The sequence below is a fragment of the Lagenorhynchus albirostris genome, chromosome 17, assembly GCF_949774975.1.
Source record: "Lagenorhynchus albirostris chromosome 17, mLagAlb1.1, whole genome shotgun sequence".
In the NCBI taxonomy this organism is placed as follows: Eukaryota; Metazoa; Chordata; class Mammalia; order Artiodactyla; family Delphinidae; genus Lagenorhynchus; species Lagenorhynchus albirostris.
Genome location: NC_083111.1, coordinates 81,005,560 through 81,022,475, shown reverse-complemented (window position 1 = coordinate 81,022,475; position 16,916 = coordinate 81,005,560). Strand labels below are relative to the sequence as shown.

Here is a 16,916-nt window from a genome sequence, read left to right as displayed (position 1 = left end):
CGCTTCGCTGGTGCACCTTCACTAGATGCATTCCAAAAAGAGCTGCAAATTACAGTCGCACAAGATTGGGAAAGTAGGTTGGAGCCAGACCTGGGGACTCTGGGGTGGCCCTGAAGGGACCCAGCTGGGGGAGCCTCTCTGCCCCTTTTCCTCCAGGTCAGGGAGGTGTGCTTGTCTAACAAGAGGCGTGGTCTGAGGTCAGGCAGGGTCAGTCCCCGCACCCCTAGGGGGATGACCCCTCCTGTTCCTTACCTAGCTCAGCTGGGAGGTGGTCACGGGGCGTCCAGAGGGATGTGCGGGGAGGACCTGTGCTCAGGTGTGGCGTGAGAGTCGGAACCGTCTCGTGTGTCCTCCAGGTGGGAAGAGGAGAAGGAGGGCCCAGGCGGCGTGAAGTGGATGCGGCTGGAGCACAGAGGCCCATGGTTCGCACCCCCATATGAGCCGCTTCCTGAGGGAGTTTGCTTCTACTATGATGGTGAGGACTGCATGGGTGACTCAAGTGACTGTGGCCAGGGACCTGCTTCTGCACCTGGTAACTGGCGGCCACCCAGGCCTGCTCCGTTGGTGGCTCTCCCACTGGGGTCTGGGCTGACTCGTGCACCTGGGAGACACTGGCCCTTCGCTCAGGAGCCAGGCTAGGCTGCTTCCAAGTCTGCAGGCTGCTTCCAAGCCTGCAGTTCAGAGGCTCCCTGAGACATCAGGGGGGCCCTCCCACGTGCAGCCTGGCACCCTCTCAGAACTGCCGTGCTTGCGGGGGCGGGGTCTGCACATCCAGTGCCCGATGAACCAGGCGGTGTCCTTGAACTCGCCCAGCTTGGTTCTGCCACCCCTGCCTTCCTGCTGTGCTGGCCCACGTGGGCCTGCATCCAGAAGGACCTTCTGGGGGAGGGCCTGAGTCTCTGGGTCCCTGGGTGCTTGGAGCAAGCGGCCTGCGGGCTCCCAGCTGTTACCGTGGGCATGTGCTGACTGGCCCGACCCCTCACTGCCCCTCCCCTGGGCCCTGGCCCTCTTCCTCTCCACCCCTCTGGTTAGGAGCGTCTGCTTAGTTGTTTTTTTTGTTGTTTATTCTTTTGGCTGTGTTGCTGCACGTGGGCTTTTCTCTAGTTGCAGCAAGTGGGGCTTCTCTTATTGCGGAGCACGGGCTCTAGGCGCGTGGGCTTCAGTAGTTGCAGCGCGCGGGCTCTGGAGCACGGGCTCAGTAGTTGTGGCGCATGGGCTTAGCTGCTCTGCGGCCTGTGGGATCTTCCTGGACCGGGGCTCGAACCCGTGTCCCGTGCATTGGCAGGTGGATTCTTAACAACTGCGCCACCAGGGAAGCCCCTTCTGCTTAGTTTTGTGCTGCTAGTTTGACCTGTTTCCCCCCATTTTCTGCATCTCTGCTAGGGTAAGCCTTCTGAAGGTGGCCCTCCGCCTCTCCTGGGTCAGACCAGGCCCTCGGCAGGGCGTGCGTGGGCACTGCACACAGGCCAGCCTTGGTCGCTGGCAAGTCGTCCCGGCTCCTGCCAGGCGCTGCCACAGGGAGGCCTTTGTGGACGGCAGGAAGGACTGCCTCCCCTCCTTCCCCTCCTCTCTCGCTGGGGCTCTTGTAGTGCTTGTCTCCTTGGGGGATCTGGTGACCCCGTGGGCTCCTGCTGGGTCACACGTGCCTGTCCCTGGGGGACACTCGGCCAGCACACACAGCCACGCTTTTTCTTTGTTCACCGCGACTCCATCGACGTGGGTGTTGGTTTAGAATCTGGTTTTCCGAGCTAGACTAGATTCCGTGACTGTCAGAGCCCGTCCTGTGCCTCGTGGGCACCTGGGCGGCCCAGCCTTGGGGAGGGGGCGCTCACAGGGCAGGAGCTGAGCCCCTCGGGCTTTGGCTGCTCAGCTAGTTCTCTGTCCTCCCGAGAAGCTGGTTTTGGGAAGAATTGTGCTGTTTTATCCCAAGTGCCTTATGCTTACTATCAAAGTAACGTATATTTGTTTTTCCAACGTTTGTGATAAAAATCTTCAAACATACACAACAGTTGAGAGAACTCCGTGGTGAAGCCCCCGCCGGCCTTCGCGCTGCTCTGCTGCCTCCCTGCCGTCCACTGAGCCGTCTCTCATACTGATTCTTGGAGTAAAATGTCGGAAGTCATTGGGCAGACGGGAGGGTGTTTAAAAGGTTGCAGCTGCTACAGTTATTCACATCTTTCTGCTTCGGAGCCCTAACTTTTGTCTTACTTTTACGTTACGTGGCGATGTGTGTCCTAAAACTTCTCGTGTTTTTCTATTTTTTTTTTTACGGTACGCGGGCCTCTCACTGTTGTGGCCTCTCCCGTTGCGGAGCACAGGCTCCGGACGCGCAGGCTCAGCGGCCATGGCTCACGGGCCCAGCCGCTCCGCGGCATGTGGGATCCTCCCGGACCGGAGCAGGAACCCGCGTCCCCTGCATCGGCAGGCGGACTCCCCACCACTGTGCCACCAGGGAAGCCCCTTCTCGTGTTTTTCAACTGTAAATTTCCATGTAAGCGTAGCAGCAAAATAAATCATTAAAGCAGTGTAAACGTGGGCGATTCTGGCCGTTGACGCCTCTACAGAGGCCTGGCCTGTGCTCCAGGATGCTTAAGCCACACCCGTGCGTGGCTGTGCTCGTCTTCTTAAATTTAGAGCCTTCTCCTGAACTAAAAACGCCGGCTATGTTACGATACAATACAACGTGTGTAACCAAGCGTGACTTAAGGGGCAGGACGTTGTGGGTCGGCTCCCTAAATCAGTGTATCTTCCGGCGTCTCCAGGGAAGCCCATGGAGTTGAGCTTAGCAGCTGAGGAGGTTGCCACGTTTTATGGGAAGATGCTGGATCATGAATAAACAACTTCTTTAGCGACTGGCGGAAGGTACGCGCTGCGCGGCCGCGGGCTCTTGGTGTCGGCCTGCTGCTGTTAGGCGCTTGCCCACCCTCACTTCTCTCCAGTGGCTGGAAGGCCAGGCAGAGCCGAGCTTGGAATCCCTAGGAAAGGGAGGTTGCGGGGTGCCAGGAGTGGCATTTTCTGGCCCCTAGGAAACAGAGATGCTCGTTGGCAAGCTATCTGAAGATAAGGTGCTAGTTGCTTTTTCTTTTTCATTAAAAAAACCACAACTGGGTTCTGTGCGCACCTGCACTCATCTTGGCTATACCTGTGGACCCGCCCTCAGAAAGCGCACCCCAGACCCCTTCCGGCTGCTCTGGGCAGGACACCAGCGCCGCGTGTGTCCCCTTCCCGGCTGGCGGGCACCTGGGTTCTGCCGCAGGGTGTGGTGCGGTCTCACACCTATCCCTGTAGGGACCTGGGGGTTGGTGGGGCTGTGGGCTGTGTGTGTGTGTGGCTGGACTGGGGACCACCAAGCACGTGTGTGCTCCACCGCGCGGGGGGCGGTGGGCCGACTTCCCTGGTGGTGAGCGAGGGGCCCCTAGTGCCATGCACGGTCCACGCAGCAGCCAGAGGGGGCGGTTCTTCAGATGCGGCCACGTGGCCCAACTCCGAAGGCCGCTAGGAGGAAGCACTGGGGCCTCAGCTCCCCGCCTGTCCACCTGCACACCTGGGCCACCTGCCTGAAAAGGCTCTCTTTGGGGGACAACTGAAGAGGCTGCTGGTCGGGGTGGCCTTGGCGTCTTTGCCCAGAGTCTGCTCCTCCCGCTTCTGGGATGTTAGCGTTCCCTGTGGAGTGGGACCCCTGCCGCGGTGGGGGAGGGTCCCCGCTGCCCCTGTGACCGTTGCCTGTTGGATGTTGAGAACACGTGTCTGATTTGGGGGCAGGAAATGACAGCAGAAGAGAGGACAGTAATCAAGCACCTGGACAAGTGTGACTTCACGGAAATCCACGGATACTTTGTGGACAAGAACGCCGCCGGGAAGGCCCTGCCCGAGGAGGAGAAGCAGGTCGGGCTGCTCGGGGGTCAGTCTGGCGTGGGCCCCTGGGGCGTGGCGTGGGAGGCTGCTGGTATGCAGAAGACGACCCCTCCTCTCACAAAAGCCGTTCCTGTGTGATTCTTCTAGACGAGACCCCAACAGGGTGTGGTGAAGGGGCCTCTGATTCCGCTCCATTATTCTCAGACACTTTTGAGGTACGTGCCCCTAAACACATTTAAAAAGTGCTCCGTCCACCCAGAGCACGGGGGACAGTGACCCCACCGTGTGAACTAGTGGCTCCGTAGTTCATGCTCCGTGGTGACAGTGGACCAGCACAGCTGCAGCCGGGAGCTGGGGGGCGGGCGCCCCGCCCTGCGCTCGGCCCGCCTGCCTCGCTGGGCCTTGCGGGGTCCCGCAGCAGTGAAGGGGCTCTGACGAGTCTTGTGCACCCGGCAGACGTGGGCACCAGTCTCGTCCTGTCTTCACCACTGATGCTACACGCTGTTCTATGAACGCAGGAGCTCAAAAAGGAGGCGAAAAAACTTCAGCAAGAGTTTGCCTACTGTATCTTAGACGGGCACCGAGAGAAGGTCGGCAGTTTCAAGACCGAGCCCCCTGGGTTGTTCCGGGGCCGCGGCGACCACCCCAAGATGGGGATGCTGAAGAGGAGGGTCCTGCCGGAGGACGTGACCATCAGCTGCAGCAGGTGCGCGCGGGGCGGGGGTGGTGGCGGTGGTGGTGTTTGGTCCTGCCTCTCACCCGGGGGAGTGGGGCCCGATGCAGGGTGTGTCTCCGTCACTCCAGGCTCTGTGGGCCGGGCGGGAGGGCACCTTCCCCACAGATGGACGCTCTGCGGCAGCCCACGTGCTGTTTGCTGAACCAGCTCTTGTCACTCTGCCCCCTGCTTGAGGTTTCACTCCGCCAAGAAAGCGTGTCCGTGTCCTTCCAACACAGTTTTCCGCAGTTCAGGTGATCGAGATGGTCTGGTAACACGTGAGCGTTTGGAACTTGCGGGCCACGCTCCAGCAGGAGCTTCTGTCCCTCCGCTGCGTGGGCCGCGGCCGAGCCGGGTCGGCAGAAGCATCCTGGGAGCCCGGGCCCATCAGGAGCCCAGCGGCGGCTTGTGTCCCGTGGGGCTGCTCAGCTGGCAACGTGTGTGGCCTTGGGGGTGGCCGTCCCGGTTCACGTGTGGGAGCAGCAGCTCTGAGTGAGCCCCTCACACGCCTGGCGACACAGAGGCCGCGCCGCGAGGGTGTGGCCTGGGCGAGGAGGCGCCTGCAGTGCCGGCGCAGTCGCAGGGGGCGGCGGCGTTTGGCCGGTGTTTCAGGGAGCAGGGTCTCGCATTGTCGGGTTTGGGTCACTCTCCTGCTGCAGGGACTCCGAAGTACCCGAGCCTCCGGTAGGTCACCGGCGGAAGGAGGTGCGGTGCGACCGCACGGTCACGTGGCTGGCGGCGTGGACAGAGAACGTGCAGAGCTCCGTCAAGTACATCATGTTGAACCCCAGCTCCGAGCTGAAGGTGAACTGGCTCTGACCTGCCGCCCCCAGCTGGGCCGGGCCGCTTTGGCCGGGAGTCCCTGAGGTCGTGGGCGTTAGCGGGCCAGTTCTGAAGTGATACCGTGTCCAGCGGCCATTTGTCTTCAAAAGCAAGGGCTTTAGAGTCACACTGTCTTTAAATTTCGCTGAGTTTGGAGTCTGCTCCGCGGCCCTGAGCCGAGCGGGTGAGAGCGGGCCCGGGCGGGGGGGGGGTCGGCGTTGCCTGTTTGAAGGGATCTCCGGGGTTTTCTCTGCTACTCGCTCCCTTCGTTAGGGGCAGAGAGACTGGGAGAAGTATGAAGTGGCTTGGCGCTTGAAAGGAGTTGCGGGCGAGATCCGTTCTCAGTACCGGGCCGACTGGAAGTCCCAAGAAATGAAGGCGAGACCATGCACCGCAGCCCTTTATTTCATCGACAAGGTGCGGATGGTTCCAGCTTTCCCGCCTGCTCTTCACAGAGGCTCCAGTGGGTCGCAAAGACCTGGTTGGACGGGCAGCTGGGGGCACCGTGGGGCTTGTGTGTCCTGAGCCGGAGCCTCGGGCAGGTGGAGGGGTGGGTGTGTGCCTGAGTGCGTACGTGTGTGCGCCCGTCTGTACGTTGTGCGCCTGAGGGGCGTGTCCGTCTGTGCCGCTGTGTGTGTGCACCACGCCCGCTGCGAGCCGGGCATGAGAAGGAGGAGGGCGAGACGGCTGACACGGTGGGCTGCTGCTCCCTGCGCGTGGAACGCATCCAGCTGCACCCAGAGGCCGATGGCTGCCCGTACGTCGTGGAATTCGACTTCCTGGGAAAGGACTCAATCCGCTACTACAACAAAGTGCCGGTGAGCGCCTGGTGTGGGCGGTGGGTCGTGCCCCACGCTCGCCCCTGAGATCTGGGCGCTGTCTTTCGGGGGGCATGAGGGGGAGGGCGCAGGGCCACGAGGCCCATTTTCCTGTCCCGTCAGGCTTGGTGGCAAGGCCGAACGCCCGTAGGCTGAACTGGACCTGCCCTCCAAGGCGCCAGCGCCGCCACTACCCTCCTGGTGGGTTAGGGTGGCATTCTAGAGGCCAGGATTCCGAGAGCAGGGTGTTGGCAGGGCCGTGCGCCCTCTGCGGCTCTGGAGGGAAACCTTCCAGGCCCCCTGGCGTCTGGAGGTGCCCGTGCATCCTGGCGCGTTGGCTCGAGGCTGCGGCAGTGCAGCTCTGCCTCCGTTGTCCCCGTGCGTCTGTCTCTCTTCTTGTGAGGACACGGTCCTGTTGGAGTTGCCCCCCCACACTGTGACCTCGTCTTGACTCATTGCATCTGCAAAGACCCTATTTGTGAAAAAGGTCACGTTTTGAAGTTTTGGGAAGGACGTGAATTTGCGGGGGACATTGTTCACCCCAACGCACCTGGGAAGGGTGTTCTGGCCGCTGGGCATGCAGCTCGCTGTGGTCACTCTGGCGGTGTCCCCGGTCTCCCCTCTGTGAACGATGAGCTTCAGGGGTTGAGCCTGCTGGCTGACGGCCATGCCCACAGCGCCTGGCCTCGCCCCTGCCGATGGAGGGACGGATGAAGCTGGGGGGGGGGCGTGGGGGGTTAAGTCTCTGGTTTGCAGAGGGCTCTGATGGGAAATCAGGATTTCCACTCCTTCTGGAGTGACAAGCCCTAGAGTGTCAGTCGCCCTGGCCTCTGTCCGGGTAGGCCCCGTGTCACAGCAACGAGAGCAGACCCAACACTGACCACCTGCAACTTACACACACCTTACACGCAGACATGGCTGCCCGAACACAGAACGGGAAGTCTGGGAAGACCGTCGAGGGTGACGGAGAAACACCCACTCGGGAGGGGCTGCACAGCGTGCCCAGGCATCTGAAATCTGTTCCAGGGCATGAGTTGGTGGGAGCCGCAGGTGAGGAAAGGGGGAGGCTTTCCTTGGGGCAGGAGAAGGGGTTTTAGTAACAAGATAATCACCACATGTCTCAGTTCTGGCCGCCCTGATAGAGTTCCTGGCCTTGGCACCTCGTTAACAGTGTTTCCGTCTCCTGGTCTGGAGGCTGGAGTCGGGGGCTGTGAGCCGGTGAGGCCCCTTCCCGGCGTGGCCACGCTTTCTCACTGTCCTCACGTGGCAGAGGGCGAGGGAGCGCTGGGACCACTTTCCTAAGGCACTAGCCCAGTCAGGAGTCGCGGTGCCGAGAGCGGGGGCTGTTCCGGTCACTCTGGAGCTGGGCACCTGGCGTCCAGCCCCGTGGGGCACACACACAGCTGCACGGAGAGACAGGCCCAGGCTGACACAAGCCGGGAGGACGTTTGCGCTCCCTTAGAAGGACGGAAAGGAAAGGGAGGGTGGAGGGAAATTGGACAAAGGGACCTTGAAGGTCCTCTGAGGCGCTGTGGTGTCAGACGAGTCTGACTGTGGACGTGGGGTCACCTGGAGGGACCCGGCGTGGGTGACGGAGGAAGGAGCCAGGGTGTGCGTTGTGAGGGGACGGCGCCAGCCTCGCGACGGACAGCAGCCTGGACACGTGGCCTGTGACCCTGCGGTGGTGCTGACTGCTCCCTGGGAGAAACCCAGTCTGCTGGTCTCCCAGGTCTGCTGCACAGCTGGCCCTTCGCGCCCCTCATTTACCTCCATCTCCTTGGCCCCAGGAGGCTTCTTCCTGCCCGGGGCACGAGGGGGTCTTTGTAAAGGCTTCTTCTCTCTGCCGCAGGTGTACGAGAATCTGTAGCTGTTCGTGGAGAACAAAGGCCCTGGGGATGAGCTTTTTGATAGACTGACCGTAAGCCTGGGGGGCTCAGAGCAGTGCTGATGGGGTGACCCAGGGCTGCAGCGCAGCTCGGCCTGTCTGCGTCCAGAAGGGCCAGGCTGACGCCACGGGGCGAGCGCGAGCGCCGACTGGCATGTTCTCTTGCACGAGAAGGCTGAGGGCCGTCTGTCTAACCACCAGCTTCCTTCCACCCAAAGGTGTGGGGGGGGGCGGGAAGAGTGCTATGAAACTGTCCCCAAAGGAGACCACGTTTTGAGACCCACCTTCTTCCCCGTGTTCAGATCGCCAGTCTGAACAGGCACCTGCAGGACTTGATGGATGGCCTGACGGCCAAGGTGTTCCGGACCTGCAACGCCAGCCTCACCCTGCAGGCCAGCTGAGAGCACTGACCAGAGGTGAGGGTCCCTGGTGTGGGGACAGGGCGCCCGCTCGTGGGCTGGTGCCCGGCTGCTGGGTTGGTACGGGATGCCTCGTGGCCGGTGTCCAGGGCAGAGTGGAGCTCCCCTGGCCTGCGGGGACGGGTCAGGGATGTGCAGGTCCCCAGGCCGAGCCATCCCTGCGGGGCCACCCGCATGGTCAGGGCCCTGCCCAGTCTCCGCTCCTCGGCAGAGTCGGTTTTGAAGCGCCTGTCCAGCTCTGCGTGTCCCCCCGTTGTGTGCGGGAACCCTCTTCCTGCCACTCCCACCCCCAGGGGGGCTCCTGGACGTGGGCCCGATGCTCTCGGGGGGGATCTGGGGAGGCCTCCTCTCTGCCTCTGTTGGGAGGCCCTTGGACTAGGTGCGGACCCTGAGTCCTGTCCTGTGAGGTCCTTCCTCGGGGCGGCAGCGGCTGTTGTCCTGTGGCTGCCGCTGCGTAACAGGCTCCTGTTTTTAGCTGAAGACAGCGTAGCCGCTAAGATTCTGTCTTACAACCGAGCAAATCGGGCCGTTGCCGTTCTCTGCAACCATCAGCGGGCAACTCCCAAGACCTTCGAGAAGTCGATACAGACGCTTCGGTCGAAGGCGCGCGGCGGGCACGGCGGGAGGGCCTCTGGGGCGACTGCGCGGCTCCCCTCCTCTTCCCTCCCTGGGAGCGCACGGCCCTCGGAGGGGCTTGGGCACATCAGGGCTGCCCGGGGCCAGGTGCTGGCCAGGAGGGAGAACCGGCTAAGGGAGGGCCAGAGGCCATCCTGCACGGCCTTCTGGTGTGGAAGGGCCTCTAGCCCAGGAGGGAGGTCAGCAGAGCAAGGGGGCCGGGTCTGGCTGGAGCAGGTGGTATGTCTGGGGCCGCTTGGCCTCACCCTGTCCCCTGGCCACAGAGTGACCAGTCAGGACCAGCGCTCCAGCACCCTGAATGGGCAGACGGGTACCCAGGGGACCTGGTCAGCTGGGCCCTTTCAGGGCATAGGGCCTGCAGGCTGTGGACGGAGGCCCCTGGGGCTGGACCAGGGTGGGCAGGAGCAGCCCTGACTGGGCCCCTCTTCTTTGCAGATAGAGGCGAAGAAGAAGCAGGTGGCGAGGCCAAGGCAGAGCTGAAGGAGGCAAGGGCCGAGCACAAATGCAGAGGGGACGGCAGGTCCAAGAGGCAAGTGTCCGGAGGCCTCGGCCCATCCAAGTCGTGGGGTTGGCAGTGAGCCTGCTTTTGTCTTCACCAGTTCTCTGGTTTTCTTTTCAATCGTATTTTCTGATTCAAAAGATACAAACTATATTGGCGCCAAAACGTGAAGCAGTGCGGAAGTGCGGGAGGAGAAGCGCCTGTCCTCGGGCCCCCGAGCTCCGGGCCACGTGGTTCTCTCCTTCAGAGGCTCTCGGCTCTGGGCTGCGGGCGAGCGGTTCCGGCTCGTTCACAGAGCTGCGCAGCCATCGTCACCGTACATTTTAGAGCGTTTCCACTGCTGCAAACAAACCCCATCCCCTCCCCCAGCCCCTGGACATTCGCACAAATGGAATCCCACCATCTGTGGACCTTGTCTGGCTTTTTTCGTTCAGCGTAATGTTGCTGAGGGCCACCCGCGTTGCAGCCCGTCAGTGCTTCAGTCGCCGAATATTCCGTGTGTGGCCAGACCACGTTTTGCTGTCCATGTGTCTGGACGTTTGGGTGTTCCCGCTGTGTGGCTTTCATCGTAGAATCGTCGGGTTACTCTGTAGCGCCGAGGTTTTACGAAAGCGCGCTCACGCTCTCACTGGCCGCACTCTGGGGCCCAGTTTCTCCACACCCTGGCTGGCACTGTTCTCGTCTTCCCTCGCTTTGGTTACAGTCCGGCGGATGTGGGTTTGCTTTGCGCTTCGCCGCTGGCTGACGACGTGTGAGGCTCTGTTCTCTGCTTACTGGGCGTTTGTGTGTGGTCTTTGGAGAAATGTCTGTTCAGTCCTTTTTCCGTTTTTCAGTTGAGTTCTTTGGTTTTTTTTACTGTTGAGTTATAAGAGCTCATTATTCACTCCAGATACGAGTACCTTTTCAAATATATGATTTTTTTTTTTTTTTGGCCGCGCCACGTGGCATGCGGAACTTCCCCAACCAGGGATTGAACCTGTGCCCCCTGCAGTGGAAGCGTGGAGTCCTAACCACTGGACCACCAGGAAAGTCCTCAAATACATGATTTGAAAAGGCTCTCTCCCATTCTGTGTGTTGTCTTTTTACTTTCTTGGTAGGGTGCTTTGAAGCGCAAAAATCTTGATAAGTCTAGTTTCCGTTGCTTATTCTTTAGGTATCACGTCTAATAAGGCTTTGCCTGACCCGAGGTCATAAAGATGCATTTCTAGGTTTTCTTGTAAGAGTTTTATAGTTTCAGTGTTTGCATTTAGCTAGTTGATCCATTTTGAGTTATTTTTTGTACATGGTGTGAGGTAAGGATTCCACTTCCTTTTTGCTTATGTGGACCCGGTTTTCCCAGCTCCACTCCCACCAGCTGAATGGTCTTGACACCTTGTGGAAGATCAGCTGATGGCAGGTGTTTCTGGGCTCCGTTCTGTTCACGTTCATCTGTCTGTCTGTCTTCCTGCCAGTACCACTCAGTCTTGATGCCTGTAAGTTTGAAATCAGGAAGTGTGAGCTCTGGTTTGGTTTTCTCATTAAAGATTGTTTGGCTATTCAGGGTCCCTTGAAAATCCAGATGAATTTGAGGGTTGGCTGGTCACTTTCTGCAGGGAAGTCAGCCTGGGTTTTGATTGGGGTGCGGAGCCGCTGGAGGTCCGTTTGGGAAGTACCGCCTTCTTAACAAGGCCAAGCCTTCCAGCCTGTGAGCCCTGGGATGTCTCTTTAGATGCATTGTTCTTCTTTCATTTCGTTTAGCAAAGTTTTGGAGGACGAGTTTTGCACTTTTGGGGGTTAAGTTTATTTGAAAGTGTTTTATTTTCGTTGCTGTTGTAAATGGAATTGTTTCTTCATTTCACTTTTGGGTGGTTCCCTGCTGGCTTTGTTGCATGTCCCCGAGCCCACCCACAGGTTCAGTGATTCACCAGGAGGACTTCCAGGACTCGGCACTGAGCTGAGATCCCTCACAGTGTCAGGACACATGGACGGTTCTCAGGCCCGCGGGACGCTGCACACGACTCATTCCCACTCCCTGGGCTCAGAGCCAGCGCTTCTGCCCTCCTCCCCAGGGACCAGGATCTCAGGAGTGTTCCCCTTGTTGTTACAAAATCATGTTCGTGGTCAGTCATCATAACTTTGCATTGCTTTCTTTCCCAGACCTTTCATCTGGGTTCTGTGCACAAGGGGCAGAAGTGTTGCCACAGAGAAACATTTGCATGCATCTGGGCCAGAAAGACACACCACATCCAGGCGCTGGCGGGACAGACGCTGGATTTTTCACAGAGGTTCTCATGTTCATGTAACGTCTACGTGTGTACGGCTGTGTCCTCCTGCTGATCCAGTGAGCAGCGGAGACAAGATGGGCTGCATCTGGGGGTCCACCTGCCCCACTGGGCTGAGTGCCGGGGCAGCCCCCTCCCCTGCTACGAGCTCCCCTTACCTGGAGAGTCTCAGGTGGAGCGCTGTGGCGTCCCTGGGAGGTGCACCCCCGCCCCCCACTGGTACACATGCAGGATCACAGCCTGGGCCGTGGGCAGTCTCTGCGCCAGAGACACACGGCCCGGCGCCCTTGATTTCTGACTGCCCCGCCAGAAAAACGGGCCTTTTCCTGGGGGCATCTGCAGGTGGCCCCAAGGTCCAGCCAGCAGCTATGTCTGCATGGTTAGGGTCCCACGAAGGGATGTCCTAAATCTGCCAAAACCCTGGGGTCTGAGGTCCAGTCCTGGAGCCTCCGTCCCACTCGCTCTCCTGCTGCAGACGGTGCTGGGTTTCTGCCTAGAGTCAGGCCCAGGCAGCAAGACCCGAGATTCCCAGCAGACCGGTCGCTTTGCTGCAGCAGCAAAGTGGAGACGCCGCAAGTCCAAGTCACAAGGCTTCCCTGAGCCCTCAGTCGCTTGTCCATCCGGAGGTTAGAAGTTGATCTGCTCCAAAGGGCACGCATCAGGCCAGGTCACCAGCCTGGGTCCCATCTCACGAGAGCTCGTTAGAAATCCACCAGCTCTCCAGACTCCAGGACGTGTCTCCCTCTCGGGAGAACCCCCTTCCTCACGTGGACTCCTTCCCCAGAGATGTCAATAGGCAACTCAGAGTAAGAAACCATCGTTTATGGAGATGTGTTTGCTGCACTCAGAGTTTGGATTCTAACCCTCCCACAGGCTGCAGAGCACGGCTGTTGAGTCCCCTTGACACTTTTCCTGCGCATCCTTTCTGATTGGGACGATTTCTCTGGCATTTATGAAGTTACACGGATTTTCCTTCTTCTTTTGGCCGTGCCGTGCGGTGTGTGGGATCTTAGTTCCCCGACCAGTGGAAGTGTGGAGTCTTAACCACTGGACCGCCAGGGAAGTTCCAGCCATTTTACATTTTGTGTCAGCTTTTTACTCTGCGTCCAGATGCGGTAGCCACAAAATACAGAGCCATTGCAAGAACTGTACTGTTTTTCTTTTTCTTTCTTTTTAATATTAATTAATTTGTTTAGGCTGCTCCGGGTCTTAGTTGTGGTACGTGGGATCTTCATTGCGGCACGCAGACTCTTAGTTGCGGCACGCATGCGGGATCTAGTTCCCTGACCAGGGATGGAACCGGGCCCCCTGCAATTGGGAGCACAGAGTCTTACGCACTGGACAACTAGGGAAGTCCCTGTCCTGCTTTTTCTTACTGCTAATTTTTTCAGATCCCTAGCAGGTAAACCTTTACAGGGTTAACGTTACAGCTGCCTGGGAAGATCCCAGCTGGAATGGCGGTTGGGGAGGGAGAGGGGAGAGCAGCAGTCTTTTCTAAAACTTTGTTCCAGGCTTTTCTGCTTGGAGGGGAGAGCCGTGTAAACTTGTAACATTTTTGGCCGATCCAGAGCTCAGTTTTGGGAATCTTTGGGTCCTTTCTCCCACCTGGAGAACAGAAGCCCAGGCATCACCTGAGCTGTATTTTCGCCCCTCACTTCAGCCGTGGTGGTCAAAAGCAGCCTGAGGATCTGAGCCCAGTCAGCTGGGGTTGGACCTGTCATCTCCAGGCTCGCCTTCTCACAGCAGCTCTCCTGCTGTTGCACACTGGGCGAGACTCTGGGCCACTCAGGGGCCAAGGGCGTGTCCTGCCCCAGCCCTTCGTCCTTCCTTTCCAGAACAGAGCTCGTGCCGTGTTTCATGGGTCAGAGTGCCAGCGAGTCCCACTTTCCCGCTGACTCCCCAGACCCCCTGTAGGTTCCGTGATTCCGTAGGACTCACAGGACCCTGCACGGTCACGGCTGGTTAGGGAGGCAGGCGCCCTCTCGACATCCAGCCTCGTAGGCAGGCCTTTCTCTCCAGGGTTGATCGGGCCTGCTGTGTTGACTCGTCCTCTGCAGACCACACAGAAGTAGAGTTGATGCGTGTGGGCTGGCCTCACGCCCTGCACCCCACTGAACTCGCCTGTTAGCCTTAGCAGTTGCTTGGCGGATCCCTTCGGGTTTGAGATCACGTCGTCCTCAAGCAGACAGTTTGCGTCTTCCTTTCCAGCCCGGACACCTTTTACTTCTTCGTCTGCCTGGTGCTCTGGCTGGAACCTCCAGCGCAGGTTGAGGACAGGTGGTGTGTGTGGACCCCTCGTCTTGTTGCCACCGCACGGGCCGAGCTCTGACTGCTGAGGAGGACGTCAGCTGTGGGTTTTCTTAGGTGCTTTTATCAAGGTGAGGACATGCCCTTCTGTTGCTTTTGTCGAGGTTTGTTTTTTTCCTGGAACGTGCTGGATTTTGTCCGATGATTTTTCTGTATCTGTTGAGACGATGCTGTGTTGCACTAGTTGGATTTCGGGTGTCACGTTCTTGCATCCCAGGGATAAATCCTGTTCGCTCGTGGTGCAGAATCTCTTATGCGTCCTGGATTAGGCTTGCTGTTGTCGTGACGAGGGTTTTTGCTTCTGTATTTACACTGGATAATGGTGTGTGGCTTTCCAGTGACGTCTTTGGTTCAGTGTCAGGGTGACGCTGGTCTCGGAGGGACATGGGAAGCGGTCTCTCCTCTTCTGTTTTGTGAAAGTTTGTGAAGAGTTGGAGTTAATTCTTCTTTAACCATTTGGTAGAATTCACCAGTGAACGCCTCTGGGCTTGGGCTGTTCTTTGTGGGAAGTTTTAAAATTGCTGAGTGATCGCTTTGCCTGTGTTCCCCGTCGCGTCAGCACTGGTGGCATGTCTCCCGGGAGCTGGTCTGCCCCACCAGGACACGGTCGTCTGTGGTTTCCCTCATCTTCCTGGTTTCTAGCGGGGTGCCCCCTTTTATTCGCAGCTGCTGTGGCTGTGAAAGCATGAAAGATTCCTCAGGTGCAGGCAGGTGCTTCTTAGTCGTGGGGTGAGTGTGTGAGAAAGTCTGGCCATTAGACCGAAGGGCATTCGTGTTCAGAGGCAGCTGCTGGGAAGGGAAGCCTCCTGTGCCTTCCGGGAGGACTCGCGTGCGCCCCCCGCCCCTCCGCTCTTGGTGGCACCAGCAGCCGCCTGCCGTTTGCCGCTGGCGCCCTGGCGTTCGGTTGGTGCCCTGCTGGCCACTGCAGAGCGGTGCCTGGGGCTGCGGCCCACCCTTGTGCACAGCCTGGGGAGAGACCCCGCCTCACACGCTCCGCTGTAGTGTCTGTCGGGGCCGCTCAGCCTCTGAGAGCGGCGTTTCCTCCACCCGCGGTCCTTCCACACGTGTCCAGGTGGGTTCGGAGCCGGAGTTCCCGGAACAAGGACTGGGGTCGAAGTTCACGTGCACGTGGATGTCGTGGCTGTGCCTGTCCCGTGTCCTCTGCAGGGTGCCCTGTCTGGCGTCTCGGGAAGGGCGTGTGGAGGGTGAAAGGAGGGTCCTGCCTTGATAAATCCGCTTTTCTCTAAGGCAGTGAGGTCAGGACTGAGCATCTTTCACAGGTGTGGAAAGGCTTTTGTATCTGATTCTGTCCTTTGCCCCCTTTCTGTTTGCCTGTGGCCTTTGGGCGCTTCCTGTGAGGTCAGGTCTGGATGGATGGTACCTGCTTCGTGCCCAGGGAGTTCCAGCCTCCGGGGGCTCCCCCGTCACTGGGCTCGCCTGGCCTGAGTGGGGCTGGGGGGTACCAGCATGGGGGCTTGTGCCCCTCCTTCTCTCGCCAGCTTCCTGGAGAAGAGGGGACGGCTGCTGGAGAGACTGCAGGAGCAGCTCAGGAGACTGAGCATGCAGGCCGCAGACGAGGAGGAGAGCAAGCAGGTGGCCCTGGGCACATCCAAGCTCAACTGCCTGGACCCCCGGATCAGTGTCGCCTGGTGCGTGGGCCCAGGCCGCCGCGCCCACTCGTGGCCTCGAGGAGGGGACCGGACCCCTGAGTGGCCCCAGTTCAGTCCCTTTGGCCCTGTGGTCAGCACAGGTCCTTCCTGTGATGGGACCCGACTGGCTGGTGTGTTTAATGCTGAGTCCTGGGTCACTGGTCCTCTCTGCCCGAGAGCTCTGGGGCAGTGGAAGGCTGGGGTGGGACCCCAAGCCGCATACCAGCCACAGAGAGCCCAGCCTGCCCACTGGGGGTGGGGTGACTGGGTCGCCTGTGTGCCCTGTAAGCGTCCCCTGAGCACCCCGCTCGGAGGACAGCTGGGCTGCACTGGGGGACACGGCCTCCTCCCTGCTGCCCTGGGCTGGTGGCCGTGCTGTGGGTGCTGTGCCCAGGAGGAGCAGGTTGGGTCGCCTGGTGTCCTGACCTCTGTCCCGCTCCTCCCAAGAACCCCGGTCTCCTCTTGGCAGGTGTAAGAGGTTTGGGGTGCCCGTGGAGAAGATCTACAACAAGACACAGAGGGAGAAGTTCGCCTGGGCTCTCGACATGGCAGGCGAAGACTTTGAATTCTAAATGAGCGTCTCTGTGCCTCGTCGGGACTTATTTTTTTTCACCATTAAAGCGGATTGGGGAATTTTGTACAAAGTAGTGTCATCACACAGAAGGTGGCTGATGCCCGGCCGGGTGCTTTCAAGTGTCCCCTCCCCCATCAGGTGTCCCCTGGCCTGGCTGGGAGCTGGCGTGGCAGCGTGCCTGGTCCCAGGCCGTGACTTGGGGAGGGCCCGACTGTCCCGTAGAGGCCTATGCCTCCCCACTCCCAAACTCTGCCCCAGCACCGGGCAGGGACCCCCTGAGACACGCTGCACCTGTTACCTCAACAGATGGGATGGCGGGGGCCCTGAGTGCCCATTGAGCCTGTCTCTCCCTGGTGGGTGGGCGGAGTCCACGTGTCCCCGAGAGAGCAGCTGGCAGCACGTGGGGCTGTCCTGAGTTCCAGGCCAGCAGGAGCTGGGGTGTCTGTGCCCTCAGGCCACCTGGTGCGGTGCACAGG

At 59.7% G+C, this 16,916-nt stretch overlaps 1 protein-coding gene across 1 annotated transcript; it reads left to right on the top strand.

Annotated features, from left to right (window-relative positions):
- The first annotated feature begins 381 nt into the window (after positions 1 to 381).
- Positions 382 to 16,507, top strand: TOP1MT (DNA topoisomerase I mitochondrial). The gene is given in 14 exon segments (XM_060127551.1): positions 382 to 475; positions 2,763 to 2,831; positions 2,834 to 2,862; positions 3,763 to 3,885; positions 4,374 to 4,561; positions 5,230 to 5,374; positions 5,666 to 5,811; positions 6,039 to 6,234; positions 8,060 to 8,128; positions 8,398 to 8,498; positions 8,976 to 9,124; positions 9,592 to 9,679; positions 15,717 to 15,866; positions 16,336 to 16,507. Coding segments are annotated over 14 exon segments (1,635 nt in total). The 5' UTR covers positions 382 to 396; the 3' UTR covers positions 16,439 to 16,507.
- Positions 16,508 to 16,916: the final 409 nt, after the last annotated feature.